General features: G+C 38.6%; 1 protein-coding gene and 1 long non-coding RNA gene across 9 annotated transcripts in view; both read left to right on the top strand.

Moving 5' to 3' along the window:
• Window positions 1-16076, top strand: part of NRG3 (neuregulin 3) — a 426542-nt gene that overhangs the window by 346065 nt on the left and 64401 nt on the right. For 5 of the 8 annotated variants that reach the window (XR_012043908.1, XM_072870982.1, XM_072870985.1 and 2 more), the window contains one exon: window positions 3742-3768. The exons of 1 other annotated variant lie outside the window; for it this stretch is intronic. Coding sequence is in view for 6 of the 7 variants with exons in the window: in XM_072870982.1 (XP_072727083.1) it covers window positions 3742-3768 (27 nt within the window). In the remaining variant the exon portion in view is untranslated. The remainder of the gene's footprint in view (window positions 1-3741; window positions 3769-16076) is intronic. 2 more of the 8 variants (XM_072870984.1, XM_072870986.1) reach the window with 1 other exon arrangement.
• LOC140655595 (uncharacterized) lies at window positions 7632-12222 on the top strand. The gene is made up of 3 exons (XR_012043808.1): window positions 7632-11914; window positions 12033-12083; window positions 12168-12222. It is a non-coding gene; the product is annotated as an uncharacterized lncRNA (long non-coding RNA).

Genomic DNA, 16076 nt, shown 5'->3' with positions numbered 1-16076 from the left:
GCAAGCTGCAGTATAGAGGCTTTACTCCAAGAGAGCCAGCATTTGCTTTCCTGCCCTCTGAGAAGGTGTGTGTGGGCCTTGGAGGTGGCCTCTGGCAGGGGCCAGCTCAGAGAAGAGCTCAGGGGTTGGAAACAGTTGTTTTCTCTCCTTTTCTAATTTTTTGTCAGATGCAAAGATGTGGGGTTTGGGTTGGTTTATTTTTTGTAGTATTTTGGTTTTGTTTTTTTCCTGTAGATAGCAGAGTAAACATCTTAGAATGATAAAAACACTAAGAGCCAAACAACGGGTATGATTAATGACTGCTGATATTTCTTCTAGCACTTTTCCTTGCTTGGTGTCCCCAGTTCAATATGCTGAACTCTTTGGTAAAAGCTATTGCCACAGGAGCCATATTTGTATTAAGGAAAACGAGTTTCAAATTTAGAGTTTTGGTAATTTGCGGGTGCAGCTGAATTTCTGCAGTGAGCAGGGAAAGGAAGGGAAGAATGTGAGTATATTCAGGCTCTTAAGAGGATTTTGGTTTGTTTTCTTGTTTTTTCTTCTTTTTTGCTTCTGAAGTCTCAGAGCAGCCCAAGTAGTGCTGTTGTTTCTGGGATCAGAATGTCTTTTGTTTTTTAAACGCCAAGGCTTGACACTCAAACCAGGGAACGAGGGGAAGGACGTGGAGAATGGTCGTTGTAAGTTGTAATGGTCTTTTTGCAGTTGTAAAAAGAGAGAGGGAGGGAGAAAAAAAAAAAACCAGCAACCATGGTTTACTGCATTTGAGCAGCACTTGCACGATACCTGGTGGCGTGGAAGAGTCGTTTGCAATGTATAGTCCCTATGTGCCGCTGTCACCTGTGGCATTTCCCACCGTGCAGCCAGCGGGCTTAGCCTGGCTCCCAGCCGAGCCACCTTTGCCACCTCCCGGCCGCTGCTGTGCTGCCGCTGCTGGCTCTGGTGCGGTGTCCGTTCCCCAAAACGAAGGCGAGTGCAGAGGCCAGCTCCTAGGCTTGGGTGCTTTTGCCATTGTACGTGTGCCACGGCAGCACGGCAAGAGCCAGTGCCAGCGTGTGCTGAATCCGCAAGAATTATAATTTCATGGTTTTCTATTCCCAGATAGTTGCTCGCAGAGCTGGTTGAACTATGCTTAATGATATAAATTGGCAGCTTGGATATTTTACTGTAAAGGCTCATCCCATTAGACTTCTTCGCATCATAATCTGTGTAAATCAGCTTTGTCAGCAATATATATTACACTGGTTGCTGAAGTTGCTTTCCAGGCACATGAGATATTTAAAATAAATAACCTGACATGTTTCCACCCTCTCCGGTGGAACATGTTTCACAGGAAGGCTACAGATACCCTTGACTCTCACTTACGTATAAACCATTCACAGATGAGCTAAAATCCTTTTTTCCTTTTTTTTTAAAGGAAAGGTGTATTTTGTATGCACTTTTTGAGGAAGTGGCTTTTAACCATGTTGGTGAACTCAATGAGGAGATTGCAGGCTGCAAATAGAAAACATGTAGAGAACGTGTATAGCCCAATTAGGAAAGGAGGACTGTTTTATCAGCTGTTCTATGTAGACTTAAAAAGATGATACTACGTGATCTTGCTTCATGTGTGAATATCCTTAGCTCCTTGGAGACCAGATTACAGTGCTTTGATCTCCGTTATAATTTTTTAAAGTAAGCAATTGGTGACTGCATCTTGATCTAGTTTACAGGAGGATGCAAGGTGTGAATTGCACGCAGATAATATTTGCAGATTTCACACGTACAGAAAATTAGAGGAAAAAACCCAAGTTATAAATCTCTGTGAAAATAGTACGTTGAATGCACTTCTGATATTTCTGATCTGATGCTCTTACAAAAATTACATCCCTGTGTCAAATGTACCAGAGATGTTTGTATGTGACACTTGTACATGAAGGCAAGAATACAGATTACAAGATTGCAATGTGGAATACATATATGTATGGGTTTGAGTTATGTATTTAATACCAAAAAGAAGATTCATTTGGGTGTCACTATACTTGCACCTGTCCTAACACCATGCTAATGAGGTATTTATACCACGTAGCATCATCTTATGTTCTTTTCTTTTGAGGTGCATATTGTGTCTTCTGTATGAAGATAAATATAGAGTTTAGCAACTATTATATAGATTTGTCTGCTAAGTTAACTGAGCAAGCTGATGCTCGATGCCTTCTCCTGGAAGGACTGAAAGGTTGCAAAAGGTGATTCACTCCCAGTTTTTTCAACAGAAACCCAAATATTTCACATGCTCATCACAAGTACCAGAGCTAACAATTGGTACAATAAAGTGTTTACAATTACTGTTGGTTTATATTGGAAAATCTTCTTTTGTCTTTGCTGTATAGTTCTTAAGTGGACTTTTGAAAGTTGCAGTACGTTAGTTAATGGGACTGCGTGTTTCACACAGCTCCCAGTAGTACCCCCCAGCTCCAAGCGCAAGCCAACACATCAGTCTTGCTCTGTCTTTCCTGTAACCCTCCTGCTCTTCCCCTACTGCCTTCCTCTCCACACATGCTGCTCTTGGAAACTTTAGCAAAATCATGTCTTGATCTGTTCTGTATTAAGGAAATGTGACTATAAATTGCAAGGAAGACAAACGCAGTTAAAATAGTTTCCTTTTATTATTTTTGAAAGGAAAATTGCATTTTCCTCAGAAAAAAATTCTTCTTTGTTCTTTATAATGCAAATTATTACCTCCCATTGAAAAGCAAAATACTGCAAGCCTAGTGTAGAAGAGAATGGTGTTTTGCAGCCTTTCTGAACATCTGGCCTGCCACATTTTCAGTTTGGACTTGAAGCTACTACTGCTTACACACTCAGTTTTGAAAAGTCAGTGATCATTTTTTCTGTTGCCCTGTCCTTGCAGGATGGAGAGTTTGTTATTCTTTAATCACGTATCAACTTAAACATGACTCGTATCAACTTAAGATTAATAAGTGTTTTATATAAATGTGAATCTACTTTGCACTAAAACATCTGTCTGTTAGAGACGTATCATATCCTAATTTGTCATGTGAAAAAAGGGTCCTGAAATGTTTTGAACTCCATGTGGTAAATTCAGTCAATATTCTAAAAACATTAAAATTTTTGCTTCAGTTCTAAACATCTTGAAATTATTGCATCATATCAGTCAGATGGCTAAGTAGGGAACATGGCTACTCTTTCCTGAAGTCAGATTTTCTGTTACACAACAGATAGCAGTTGTGCAATCACGTTGGGTGCAAATGTGGCCACTGTGCTCTAGCGAGAGTGGCAAAACTCAGGAAAAGCCTTCCATTCAGCTCTTTAGGCTTTGCTCTGTCAGAGAAAATGAAAGCAAGAACCTTGTCTCACTAATGATAATAGTTAGCATGTTGAGAGAGGAGTTCCAGGAGGAAGAGAAAATGAAATTCCTGTAGGTAGCTGGCTTGAGGCACTTCAGTCGAATATAAATATAACAAGTAAAGGCATTTGTGTCCTTCCCCAAATACACTTCCCTTCTGTTACAGCTCAGTGCCCTAAGTTCCCGTCTTAGGATTGCCCTTCGAAGGGCAGGGTTCTGCTTTTCTTTTTGACCAGTACCCACACAGTGGGCCTCTGACCTTGCATTGCTTTCTGCAGCTCTGCCATATAAGTATTGAATGCTACTAGTGATGATAAAGGTGATATTTACATTTTAGCATATTTCTAACATTTCTGTCCCTTTTTTCTTTTTTCTTTTACATGCTTTCTTGGGTATAGCAGACCATTTAGGAATTGAATTCATGGGTAAGTTTTCATTTCTCTTCCTTTCACTTGCTAATAATTATCTTGGTGCCTTATCCCAAAGCACATGGAAGTTAATGGGAAGACTCCCATGACCTCCATCAGTGGATTTTGGATTTGGCTCCTATTATATTTACCGATCACATTTGAAATTTTATGAAGATTTAATTTTTCTCTTGTTCACTGCTAGGGGGCTTAAAAACTACATAATGATGTTTTGGTATTTTATTGATGTTTAATGAAACATAGTATAAAGATTATACGGCCATATCATGACACTTGAGGAATAATATTTTATATGACAATTTAGGAAAGAGTTAATGCCTATCTTCATGTAAAAGAAAATAAGTTTTAAATTAGATTTTTTTTTTCCAGAATTCGGTGTTGATTACAATGTTAAATGTAACTAGGCTTAGTAAGAACCTTTTCATAGCTTTTAACAAACAAGTCAGAGGAATACTTTTAAGAAAAAGGATAAATAAGTTAACTTCAGGTTAGGGAAAAGCTAAAGCAGGAGTGAATAACTGCTTCTTATAATTTTGGAAAGGAAAAGATGATATTCTATTGACTCAATTGCTGCCCTGTAATGTATTCATAGCCTGAGGGACTGATAGGCTTAACGGGTCACTGCGTCACCTCTCGGCTGGTGATCTGCAGAGAGCATAGGTAATTTCCTCGAGGTAGCCGAGGTTTGTCCTTAGCAGAGTTAGTGGACTGGTGCATCATTTGTGTAAAAACAGCTTGCATAAACCATTAAATATGACTGAAAACACTATAATAAAAAGCTTGTGAACTCATTTCAAAGTCATAAAAAAATTACTTTTAATGTGTCCTTTCCCTATGTTGAGTTTTACTTAATTTTTTTAGATTTAAAAAATAAAAATATGATAACCCAGTGATTGTAAGTGGTGATATGGAGATTTTGTTGACAAGTTGAGTATAAGTTGTCTTGAAACCAACATGGTGATGAGTATTAACTGTGTGGCAGGCTGCATTAGCAAGAGGATAGCCAGCAGGTTGAGGGATTTTTTTCCTACTGCTTTTGGACTTGTGTGGCATACCTAGAGAACTGTCTCCCCTCTGGAGAAGAGTTCTCTCTAGAGAACTATTCTGTGATCTTCAGAAGTTTAGTGCTTCACTTCACTTTATATGAAACTTCTAAAAGTACCAGTGGAATTGATGCAAGTGTTTTCACAGACTTAGTGGACGAGCACAACTGGGAAATGGCTTCTTTAAAGGCTCTGTATATATCCCCGTTTTACTGCTCACCTTAAATTGTAAGCAGCAGTCTTGAGGCATATAAATTGAAGGACAAGCATATACATAAAAGAAACAGGATATGGAATATATATAGGATTCTTAGAGTGAGCCTTTCCATAGGAAGCAGGAAAGTGTTATCCAGGAGGCAAAGCTGGATTATTTTAACTTTATTTTGAGGATTTTAGTTTCCTCTTCTTTTTTTTTAAGACATCTCTTTAAGGCTTGAAATAAAGCCAACCCCTGAAGTCTTGGCTAAGAGTAGTCTTCTCATATGAGTAGCTTTCTGATTGTCTTATTTAATATTGGAACAGATCTTGATGGTATAGAAATTAATGAAAACTTGTGTCTCGAGCCTGAAAATATTATGACAGCAGTCTAAAATGAGGCTTGAGGTGGTTTTCTGTGGGCTAGAAAAAATCAAGTTCCAGAATCATATGCAAAAGTGAAATGCTTGTGTTTCTTATACCCTCCTCCAATCTTTTTGAATAATTATTTAGGAAGTGTAAGAACATATGGAATCATTACCGCACACATAGCAAAGTACAAATCCCCACCCTGTATACGGAGAGATCAGGTGACAATATACTCATCAAATTACGGCCATTCATACAAAGCCTCTCCCATAAGGTTACTTCTGTACTGTAGAAAATAATTGCAATTAGTGGGAAGACTATTTTCCAATTATGAAAAGTAAGAATGTATAGATGCTGCAGAGCTTAGCCTTGTTTGTACGTGATCCAGGGAACACTCTTTCTCATGTTTTAATTCCATTTGTGGGCTCAATTGCCTTAGGAATTCCATTTCCATCATCATCTTTCAGAAATTTTGCTTAAAAACCATGTAAGCCTGGATTCCCAGGGAAGGTTGAACTCCCTCCACAGTAGGTAAAGCTAAAATCTCACGTAGATAGGAACATCTGTCTATAGAGGTGCCCCAGGGGACAGATGAAATGTACACTAACTACACGTCTAGCTTAGTATACATGCACCAAGGAAAGTAGATGAGCGTAGTCGGGTTTTTTGCTAGACTCTCAAGAATCTGTGGAGTGCGTATACCTACCCAGACCTTTTACTGTCCTATTAGGGAGCTGTTGTCCATGAATTTGTGTATCCTTCTGTGAACCAGCTGATACTGTCTTCCCTCACAAGCTCCTGTGGCAGCCAGTTCCAGAGCTCAGTAGTTAAGAGGCTGTGTACGTTGCTTTTCCATTACCTGTTGAAATCCGCTTCCTACCAGATCCTTAGCTTTCACGTGCAGGACTTACTGAACAAGAATTATGCATTCAGTTTATCTACCACACTGACTCTTGTGTTAACTTCTCTCATGTTCTCACACCCCCTTCCCCTTTTGGATATTGTCAGGTTTATGTTCCATACAATATTCAATATTGTGCATTCCCAAACATGAATACCTGATACTTTAATATTGTTGCTGGCTTTGGTTTGCAGTGTCTGTTTCTTTGTATGGATATCAAAGATAAATGCAGGCATATTAATGTGGCATATCTGTTTTTAAATGTTGCAAATGTAACAATTAATGAACAGTTCTGATGTATGCATGTGCAGCTTCTCTTGAATTAAATGAAAGCCAAGTATGTGTTCAAGGGACACTGTGTCCTTAAAAATATGCATTTAGGTATTGTGATTAGAGTGGCCAAGCTTTATGAAATTTCTGCTGATAAGAAAATGCTTTATACTTTCTAGTACCTCAAAGGAAAAAAAAAAAAAAAAGTCTTGTGTTTGATACTCATTTGTGAGAGCTAGATTCAATTTCCATCTCTGATGTGATCTTCCGGAAAGGCTTTGGGCCAGGTATTTTAATCTCTCTATGCCTTAGATTCTCCGTTACAGTAATTTTTTTCAGGCTTTCTGCATTTAGATTCCTCAGCTCTCTGGGGAATCTCTTTTAGTAGTGTGTAACACAGAAACTATTTCTTCCTTGCAAGAGGGTGCAGACTTCACTGCCTCCTTGCCTGTGCTCCCCGGTTCCTCGTAAGAGAGCACCACGGTGCTTGGGAGGAAAACGTACAGCTCCCACAGGGGTGCAATGCATATGTCTGGGTTGGTGCACGTGTCTGCATGGTTCCCAAAATGTCTCACCAATGATGATGCATGTAATTTCATTTAAATTTCCAGCACAAAGGTAAGTAAATATTATCACAATGTTCCTACAAACTGGAAATCTACTCGTTGTATTAACAGTTTCGTGTCAATTGAAAGCAGGCTGGCTGTTGGTAATGCTCATGTGAGGCAGCAAGTTGGTAAAAGAGCAATTGAAAGAAGCAGCTTTTATCCAATGAGAAAACCAAGTGATGTATTGGTAGCATTAAATAGCATGAGGGTGTGGGTATCTACAGCTTATCATTTTTTGACCCAAGTGGTTAACCGCACTTCAGGGCTGAACATTATTTTTGTCTGACGGAAAATTTGATGATGAAGCCAAATATCTCTGATAGCCAACATGGCTGATCAGGTTACTTTGGTGCAACACGTAGCAGTTGAAAGCTGAGTGGTGGAGACTGACCTCGTGCATGTGGTCCCAGCTGCAGAGTGAAATCATTGCTTTAACTGCCAGGTACAAGGAGATGAAAAAGCCTGAGAGTGATCTTTGGAAATAGGTGTTCTGGGCAAAGAGTCAGTACCTAAGACAAGGAGTTGTCAGTTTTACTCATTTCTTACACTGATAATGAGTAGAGTTAAGGTGTGTTAACGGATGAAACATGAAGGTGAGTGAATATTGGAATAACCTGCTACAATACATGAACAAATATGACTATTTCAGCAATTCACCCACACCACCTAATCTGATGATCCAGAATCTTTATCTTTTGTTCTGTGACAGTAATGTACAATGGATACAGTTGAAAATAAAATGGCCCAAGGAAGTGCAACAGGCAGGTTGCTACAGTTTCGATGCAAATACAGTCATTACATGAAATAGTCCTCATCTTTAGGCTGCTTAGCAGGTAAACCAATGTCAATGGTGTAAACAATTATGATGTGATAACCTGAATCTCCCCATGTGTGAATTGCAAAAATAATATAGTAGTTGCTATATTTGGTCGCTACTTTTAACTTGCTGATACTTAGGCCTTACACAGGAAATAAATATTTTTCCTTAGAACCAGTTATCTTTTCTGGAAAAATCAGAAGAAGCTTCACTGAAGTCAATGGAGTAAGAATGATATATAATAGCCTTGTAAGTGGTGAATCATTAAATAACATTTAATTAAGCAGAGCAACAAAGTAACTCAAGAACAGGATCCTATTAAAATTTATATATCTCCTTGCAATGACTACAATGTGAAATGTATTCAGTTTTCTGTACTCTCAGCAGTTGTTAATATTGGAGAAGATGGTGCATGCTTTATTTTCACTGTGCTGATTGTCACTGCCTCCTTATTGCGATAAGACGGTTGTACACCTAAGACTCCAGGAACACATGATCCAGTTAACTAAATTGACTCTGTGACCTAGTGTCATGCACTGCGACAGATGCATTTTGATTTTTCCAAACCACAGAAGTTGGTTTTGCTGATGGGCAGTATAAGCAAGACTGCAACAATTTAGTATTTTTCCTGTTTGCAAAGGAGTAAAAAGGGAAAGTTCATTAGCTGCTGCACAGCTCGCAAAATGTGCAGCTGGTGAGCTGTCCTCTGAAACTCAATGTCTTGTAGCAGCAAACAGACAATGAAAATAAATAACCAGTGTTTGCATGGATGGTCCTAGCCTTAGTTACCATTTAGCAGCTCTTATCTGTTATAAAACCCTGTAACACTCCTGTCCTCACTGGAAGAGAGGATGAATGTTCAATTACATGAGGTTGTGGTTTAACCCCGGACAGCAACTAAGCACCACGCAGCCACTCACTCACTCCTCCCTGGTGGGATGGGGGAGAAAATCAGAAGGGTAAAAGTGAGAAAACTCATGGGTTGAGATAAAGACAGTTTAATGGGGAAAGCAAAAGCCGCGCACGCAAGCAAAGCAAAGCAAGGAATTCATTCACTCCTTCCCATGGGCAGGCAGGTGTTCAGCCATCTCCAGGAAAGCAGGGCTCCATCACGCGTAATGGTTACTTGGGAAGACAAACGCTATCACTCCAAACGTCCTCCCCTTCCTTCTTCTTCCCCCAGCTTTGTATGCTGAACATGATGTCATATGGTATGGAATAGCCCTTTGGTCAGCTGGGGTCAGCTGTCCCAGCTGTGTCCCCTCCCAGCTTCTTGTGCAGCCCCAGCCTCCTCGCTGGTGGGGTGGGGTGAGAAGCAGAAAAGGCCTTGGCTGTGTGTGAGCGCTGCTCAGCAGTCACTAAAACATCCCTGTGTTATCAACACTGTTTCCAGCACAAATCCAAACCATAGCCCCATACTAGGTACTATGAAGAAAATTAACTCTGTCCCAGCTGAAATCAGGACACATGAGCAAAGAATGTACTTGTTCTAAAGGACATATGTTTAAAACACAAAGTTCAGTTTTCCCTGTATTCCTTTTTTAAAGTGTAAAGCAGGGAGATCCTTTTCTGGTAATATGGCACACTGACTGTTTTATGCTCCTGTTTACACAAAATGTTATTAGAGATTCTGACCACAGTCATACCCCAGTACTATCAAAGCATATCTGTCTAATAATTATATTGTTGTTAATCATAAGCATTTAAAATATTTCATCCATACTCCTTTAGTAAATTCCTGAAGAACTAAGAGGGTTTGTCCTGATAGGCATTGATACTTGTAATGTTTACTGCCATTGTTGTCATCAGTCCTTAAATCCCTTTGTTCTTCATCCTGCCCCAACTTTCCATTACCTTCTTCTGATTTTACCTTTTCAAATGTAGTTGTAGCTTTGCTCTTGAGACCTTGTCTTTCTCTTTGCTTTGTGAAATATCTCTCCTTTTTAAGTATGCTACAAAATAACAATAGTATCCTGAGGCATGAAATGGCTTTAGATCTTCAGCACTTTCCACGGGATTCTTTTAGCTGGGAAGATTCTTTATCACCTCTAGAGAAAAGAGACATGGGCACCAGAAGAGAGAGTTTTATAGAAACAGCTGATGTCTGTGTGCTGTAAGAGTAACAGATGAAGCAGAGGTTCCTCAGGGGCTAGAGGAAGCTCCGCCAGTGGTGGTACCTGTTTAGGAAAATGTACCTCGTAAATGAAAGTCAACATGCATCTGGTGAACATGTTGCAGGCTGCCTTACAGTATCTTGGCTCAGTTTGGGGGATATGGTTTGGTTTTGGTTTAGTGGGAAGGAGAGATTTATCCCTAGATGTATTGTGACCTAGCTACCATCTTGGTTCAGCGTTCAACCAGTTCACTTCGTTACAGTACCATCTGTACTTTTCTTGGTTTGTCATTTTTCCAATTTATCTGCATTTTCTGTATTGGCAATGAACTGGTTTGGATTAACTTGTGTTATTTTTAAAAGGCAAGACTAAGATTTACCCTGTAGTTAACTTACATGTGCTGTTAATAGCCTGTAGTGGTTTATCAAAATAGTAATGCTGTGAACTGTCTGGATAAAATGGATAAAATAATGTTAATATATATAACTTACTCTGGTGACCTTTCTCTGTGTTTGGTTTCTTCTGCTTTCTCTAACTGAAGCTACTAATCATTTGTGATGAAACTTATGGAAACTAAAAAAAATTTGATAACACAGTATGTTGACAAGTTTAGAAAGCCAGAATTGGTCCAGGTTTCTCTCTTTTGCTGGGGGCTGCGTTGGGAGGAGACACTAGTTGCATTAAGCAGGGTATCAATCTGTAAAAGTGGGTGTATGTTGGCGGTAATGCTACGTATAACCATTAGCCTGTCACTTCCCATGTGAATGTGTACTGTGCATCATGGTGTGCTGATCAGGGGGTAGTAGTAAGGTTAAAGTGTTATCTGCGGATTAGAAAAGAGAATTTGTGAAGTCTTAAAAATGGATATTGTGTACGAGCCTCCAGGTAAGTTTCCATGTAACTCCTAGTGCCAGGTACAAACCTCTTCTGCATGGTGCTGGTTTCAAGAACAATTGTGCTGTACTGTCACCTCAGGGAGAAGGGATGTATGCTTCAAGGCTGGATTTCAACCGAGGACACAGTATCTCATCTGCATACAGAGGGGTTTGCTGTATTATGTCTCTATGTATGCAAATTTTGTGTACATTCTGGTTTGGGCTTAGGCATGTGCCCTAGGTTCCTGCATGGCTGGTGCATCTCAGAGGTAAACACTTTTTATCATGACATACAGGTAATTGGATGGCACCAACACTGAACGGACAGCTGTGTATTTAAATGTGACCTTATACCCAGTCAGTCTCATAACATGCATTTTCAATGTGGTATTTAGGTACATGCTTCGCTGAGCTTGAGGAATTATTAAAACTGACACCACAAGGGTATGCTAACACAATTAGATGACTTGCAATGTTGAGATTTTACTCTTGGCCTTGTTTGGGCTCAGTTACAGTTTAACCAGATGCAAAAATATGTAGAGAGTGACTTGTATACATTGTACGCTGCTGAAACAAGCCAAGCAGGACAAAGGCAAGACCTGCGTGTCAAAGGTGAGGGTAGAGGCAGCTGCCAGAAGACTTGCCAGCGAGACTTCCAGATGAGTGAGGGCCTGGGAGGAGGCTTCAATATAGTAAGTACAATCTCGACATGCCCATGAGAACTTGGAATCCGTTGTTACGCTACAAGGGTGTTTTTCTTTATTAGTAAAGGGTTGTTTACTGTGTACTGAAGTTATCTTGCTACAGGAGAAGAGGCTCCAATTGCCCGAGCTGTGCCATGTTTACACAGCCACGGTGAATCAGCATTGCTTTGTCCTTTTCCTACTTGGAGGTGTTATGTAGATGTCAAGTCTCATCCCGTAAATGATGCAAGGATTCAGAAAGCAGAAGGTAAGTATCACAATAAATGTTCCATGACAGTGGTGCGCTTGTAATGTATATTACGGTTGTATAGAAAAACTGATGTTTCTGACAGTGAACTAAATCTTTCTGTGTCCTCTATGCCTAGAATGAGTAGAGACAGTGTCCTGCCAGTAATTGCTGGAAGCAGAGAAGAAGGGTAAGCAGTGTGGAAAAATTGACAATGCGCTATGTAGAGCACTAAATTATTTTTTCATGTACTTCCTTTTCTTTTCTTTTGCAGGAGCTGTAGGATATTGGCACGTGGAGAAGGACAGAGATATTATTCTTACTCTGGCTGATTGTTTTTAATAAAGTTATTTTTATGATAATTGAAAATTGTCTCATGATCCCATTTCCCATCCCCATCTGCATCAGTTTATCCACATTTCAAAACTAACCTGTCTGTGCTGAAAATCACTGTTTGTCCAGTCACCAGGGTATCTATCAGTATTTGTTTCTGACTAGACAGCCTGACAGTTATCTGGGAAACAAGCCTGAGCAGCAGAAAAGGAGGGGGCAAAAAACAAGTAGTGTGTATTAGTGTGCATGTATTGTTCTTCTAAGCTCAATTCTTAACAACAGTTGAAATAATCAGAATTGCAAACTGTTGCATGCAGATGACAGATGAGCTTTTTTGTTTACCAGTGCTGACTTTTCATCTTTGAACGGTAAAATTAATGAAATGAAGTATTTTCATTTAGTATGGATTCAGAATTTTCAAATACCGTTTGGATCATGTCCATGTAGTTTAGTTACTGTGGTTATATTTATTGTATCAGTTATCCAGTAATTCTCATGTGAATTAATATGATCCTTTTTTATTTTTGTGAGAAGTTAATTATGTACTACTCCATGCCTACTTTAGCTAGTAAACTCTATTGTAATGTAGTATTACTCTATGGTTATTCTTTCAGGTCTTTTGGTAATTTTGCATTTCACATTCAAATAGAAAGGAAAATCAAAATGGAAATACAAAATAATAACCTGGGAATGGAGGAGCATAAAATGTGACAGTATTGAAGTTCTCAGCAGAGTTAACTGAAACAATTTAGGGTTTTCACTATTTGACAGTGAAATACCAAAAAAAAAAAAAAAAAATCCACTCAAAATAACAGATAGAGAAGAGCTAGACAGAATGCATTAGGCCAAGCAGTTTGTAGAGGAGACAAAAGTGAGAGAAAAGTTTATTTGCAATTAAAAGCATTAATACTTCTATTAGTAGTTTCCATTGCTGTTAATGGCTAGGACTGTAACTCGTTTCCTTCTGTCATTGAAATAATGACCTTAGTCTCCAAAAGTACAAGCTTTTAAGTCATGAAAGGAACATGGAGTTAAATCGGCTGAAGAGCTTCCATACTGCACTGCCGAACGCTGCCCTGCCTGAGCCTTGCCTCCATCCTGTGTGGTGGCCAGCTGCACTTGCAGCTTTCTTGCCAGTCCACTGTGGCATGGGAGAAGCACTACTTTCTTCAGTGCTATAAAGACTTAAGCATCTCTGTGCAAGCCAACAGTATTTAAAATTGATGCCTACAAGGACTTTAGGTGTTTTCAGAGTGTTAGTTGACAGGAAATTTTGAGAATTGCAGTGTTGAACTTAAAAAAAGTTGCTTTTGTCTTGCTCGTGATTTCTGCCTAAAACATATGGAAGTCAATGGATATTTCAATATAATTTCTATTATTTCTAACATAATCTACAGAACTTGAAATCAAGATCAAGTGTGTGACTGGATTCACATATGAAGTGAGCTTGTCCTTTTCCAGCTTGGCTCCAAATCACCTAAAACTGAAAAACTGATAAATCCCTCAACGGTAGTTAAAAAAACCTAGCATGTATAAGTAATTTTGTGTAATTGTGCAAAGCTAGGAGTATTTTCCTTTCCTCCCTTAGACTTTCATTCTTCTTCTCCCTACCTTTTCTCTTTTGTACCCACTTCATTCTTTTATTTTTTCTATATGGCTGCAGACTTTCCTTTTCCATTAGTTTCATAAATTTACTGATCAATGTAACTTACTCTATTTAAGTGTGTGTTGCTGTTTACAGGAGTAACTGCAAATCAGTTTTAAGTATCACAACTGCTCTGTTTAGCTTTAATGGAGAGTGTGACATGCACACATTGAAGTTTTACTCGTTTATAATTGTAATGTCCTCTCCTGTATCCAGAAGTCATACAGCATTTGAAAAATGGGAGTTGCAATATATACTAACTTGCCCAGCTCATAAAATATGAATGCTCAGAAAATGAATACAGCAGTGTTAATACAGTTAATCAGCTTTAGAAAAACAAAAATATGTATTTATCACTATAATATATACTTGCATGGGATATTAATGAAAAAATACCAGCTACTTCGTTTTCTGTATTTATTCTACACTGTGCTTGTTACTCTCATTCAATTAATTTAAATTTGTTTTCAGGAAAAGGATGATTTGCTTCTGATGAGAAAAGTTTAGATGTCTTTTGTGCCATGTTTTTGTTTGAGTCTGTAGGGTAGAGTCTATGTTCTGAAAATAAAGCCAGCTGTGCTGGAAATTTTGTACGTTACAGTGGACTTACAGGGTAGACCTTTAAAATTGTTGAGCTACAAATAGTTGCATGTAGTGCATTGTTAGAATGTGTACCATAAAAAAATAAGACTTTATTAAATCCAAATTAAAAACCTGCCTCAGTGAGAATAGCACTGTGACTCCTGCTAATTTCGCTGCATGAAGTTTCTTTATGCTTCTGTACTCTGGGCAATGTGCTTAAGACAAAAACAAGGAAGTGTCCTCAGTTAAGTGTTCATTTAATGAATGATGAAGAGAAAATCACCAAAACAAGTAAATGTTTTACTTCAGTAAATTTTTTTCTTGTAAATCTCTAGTGTGCTTTTAAAGTTTCCCTTGCCTGATAGGGAGTCTCTTTTCAAGGTAATGTAGTACCAGAGTATCTCATTCTTTCAATTAGTAATGAATCTTATCTTGAAATAAGATGGCTGACCATTAGCGGGAAAAGGTGAGTGAATCCTATAAAAATCCTGCAGAAACAAATCAAGCCATTTTAAATTAATTTATTCCAAGAAGTGACTTAAGGGTTGTCTTAAATTATGCTGTTTCTTTGAAGTTAAATAGCTATTCATGTGTTTTTCCCAGGATTACTTATTTTAAGCTACATGTTCTACTCAAGATTTTGCTCCAATAAGACTAGATTATCTCATGAAAACCTCAACAAAAATATGGAAATTTTATTACTTATGAATGGTTTGCCGAATACAACTAGTGATTTGCAAGAACTGCACTGGAAGGGCAGTATCTTTCTTCTCAGTATTGGGTCAAGGTTTCTAAATCGACTGTGATGCAATGGGTATGGATAGAGGACATCTGAAAGGCAATTAAAATGTATGCCTTGTCATCGATGCTGCTTTATTCAACTTCTATAATAGGTGTTGTTCTGCTCAAAGGTTGAGTAATGTAATTAATGTAATACCGTTGGCTTGCTTTTTCAAGTGATTTGTAATTTTTTCTGTATCTTTTAGGACTTGGTAGTATTCATGTATCAGCTACTTTTATTGTTTCATTGCCTCAATACCTTTATGGATTGGATTTAGCATCTGTAGGCCATGAATCAGTTCAGTAATCATCCCGTTCAGTCTGCTCATTCGTGTGCAGTGAGGATCTAACAGTCCTTGTGAAAAGAATATTCAGAATCACCTTTAAGTTTGCAGCTGTAACTCTTATTGTGACAAACTGCCTTGTGAATTTAGGATTGAAGTGTGCTCCAAATACCTTGCTGCATGTCTAGCCTGTGTTCCTGGATTCTGGTGGTGCTCATTTACTGTCTCACCCATGCAGCAAAAATGGGGACATATTCTGTTCCCCTTTTTGGTATTGTGAAGAATGTGGTGAGAGAACAGTTCACTTCTTAAGAAGCCCATTCCCTGCCTCCCCCACCCCCAAATATACTCAGTTTCCCCAATTATTTTATAAATTTAAAGCTTCAATTTAAATTTGTAGAGTTTCTTCTCTCAATAAAGTACGCTAATAAAAATTCATGAAAATACCAGTATATGATTCACTTGGCTTGGAATTCTCTTCTCATAAATAACATCCCATGATGTAACATTACTGTTTTCTCCCATTCTATGCTCCTTATTCTTTATGGTCTTAAGGTAT

This window comes from Ciconia boyciana, chromosome 8 (genome assembly GCF_034638445.1).
Source record: "Ciconia boyciana chromosome 8, ASM3463844v1, whole genome shotgun sequence".
NCBI classification, from domain to species: domain Eukaryota; kingdom Metazoa; phylum Chordata; class Aves; order Ciconiiformes; family Ciconiidae; genus Ciconia; species Ciconia boyciana.
Note: the sequence above shows the minus strand (reverse complement) of the source record. Positions and strands in the feature narration are given on the sequence as shown.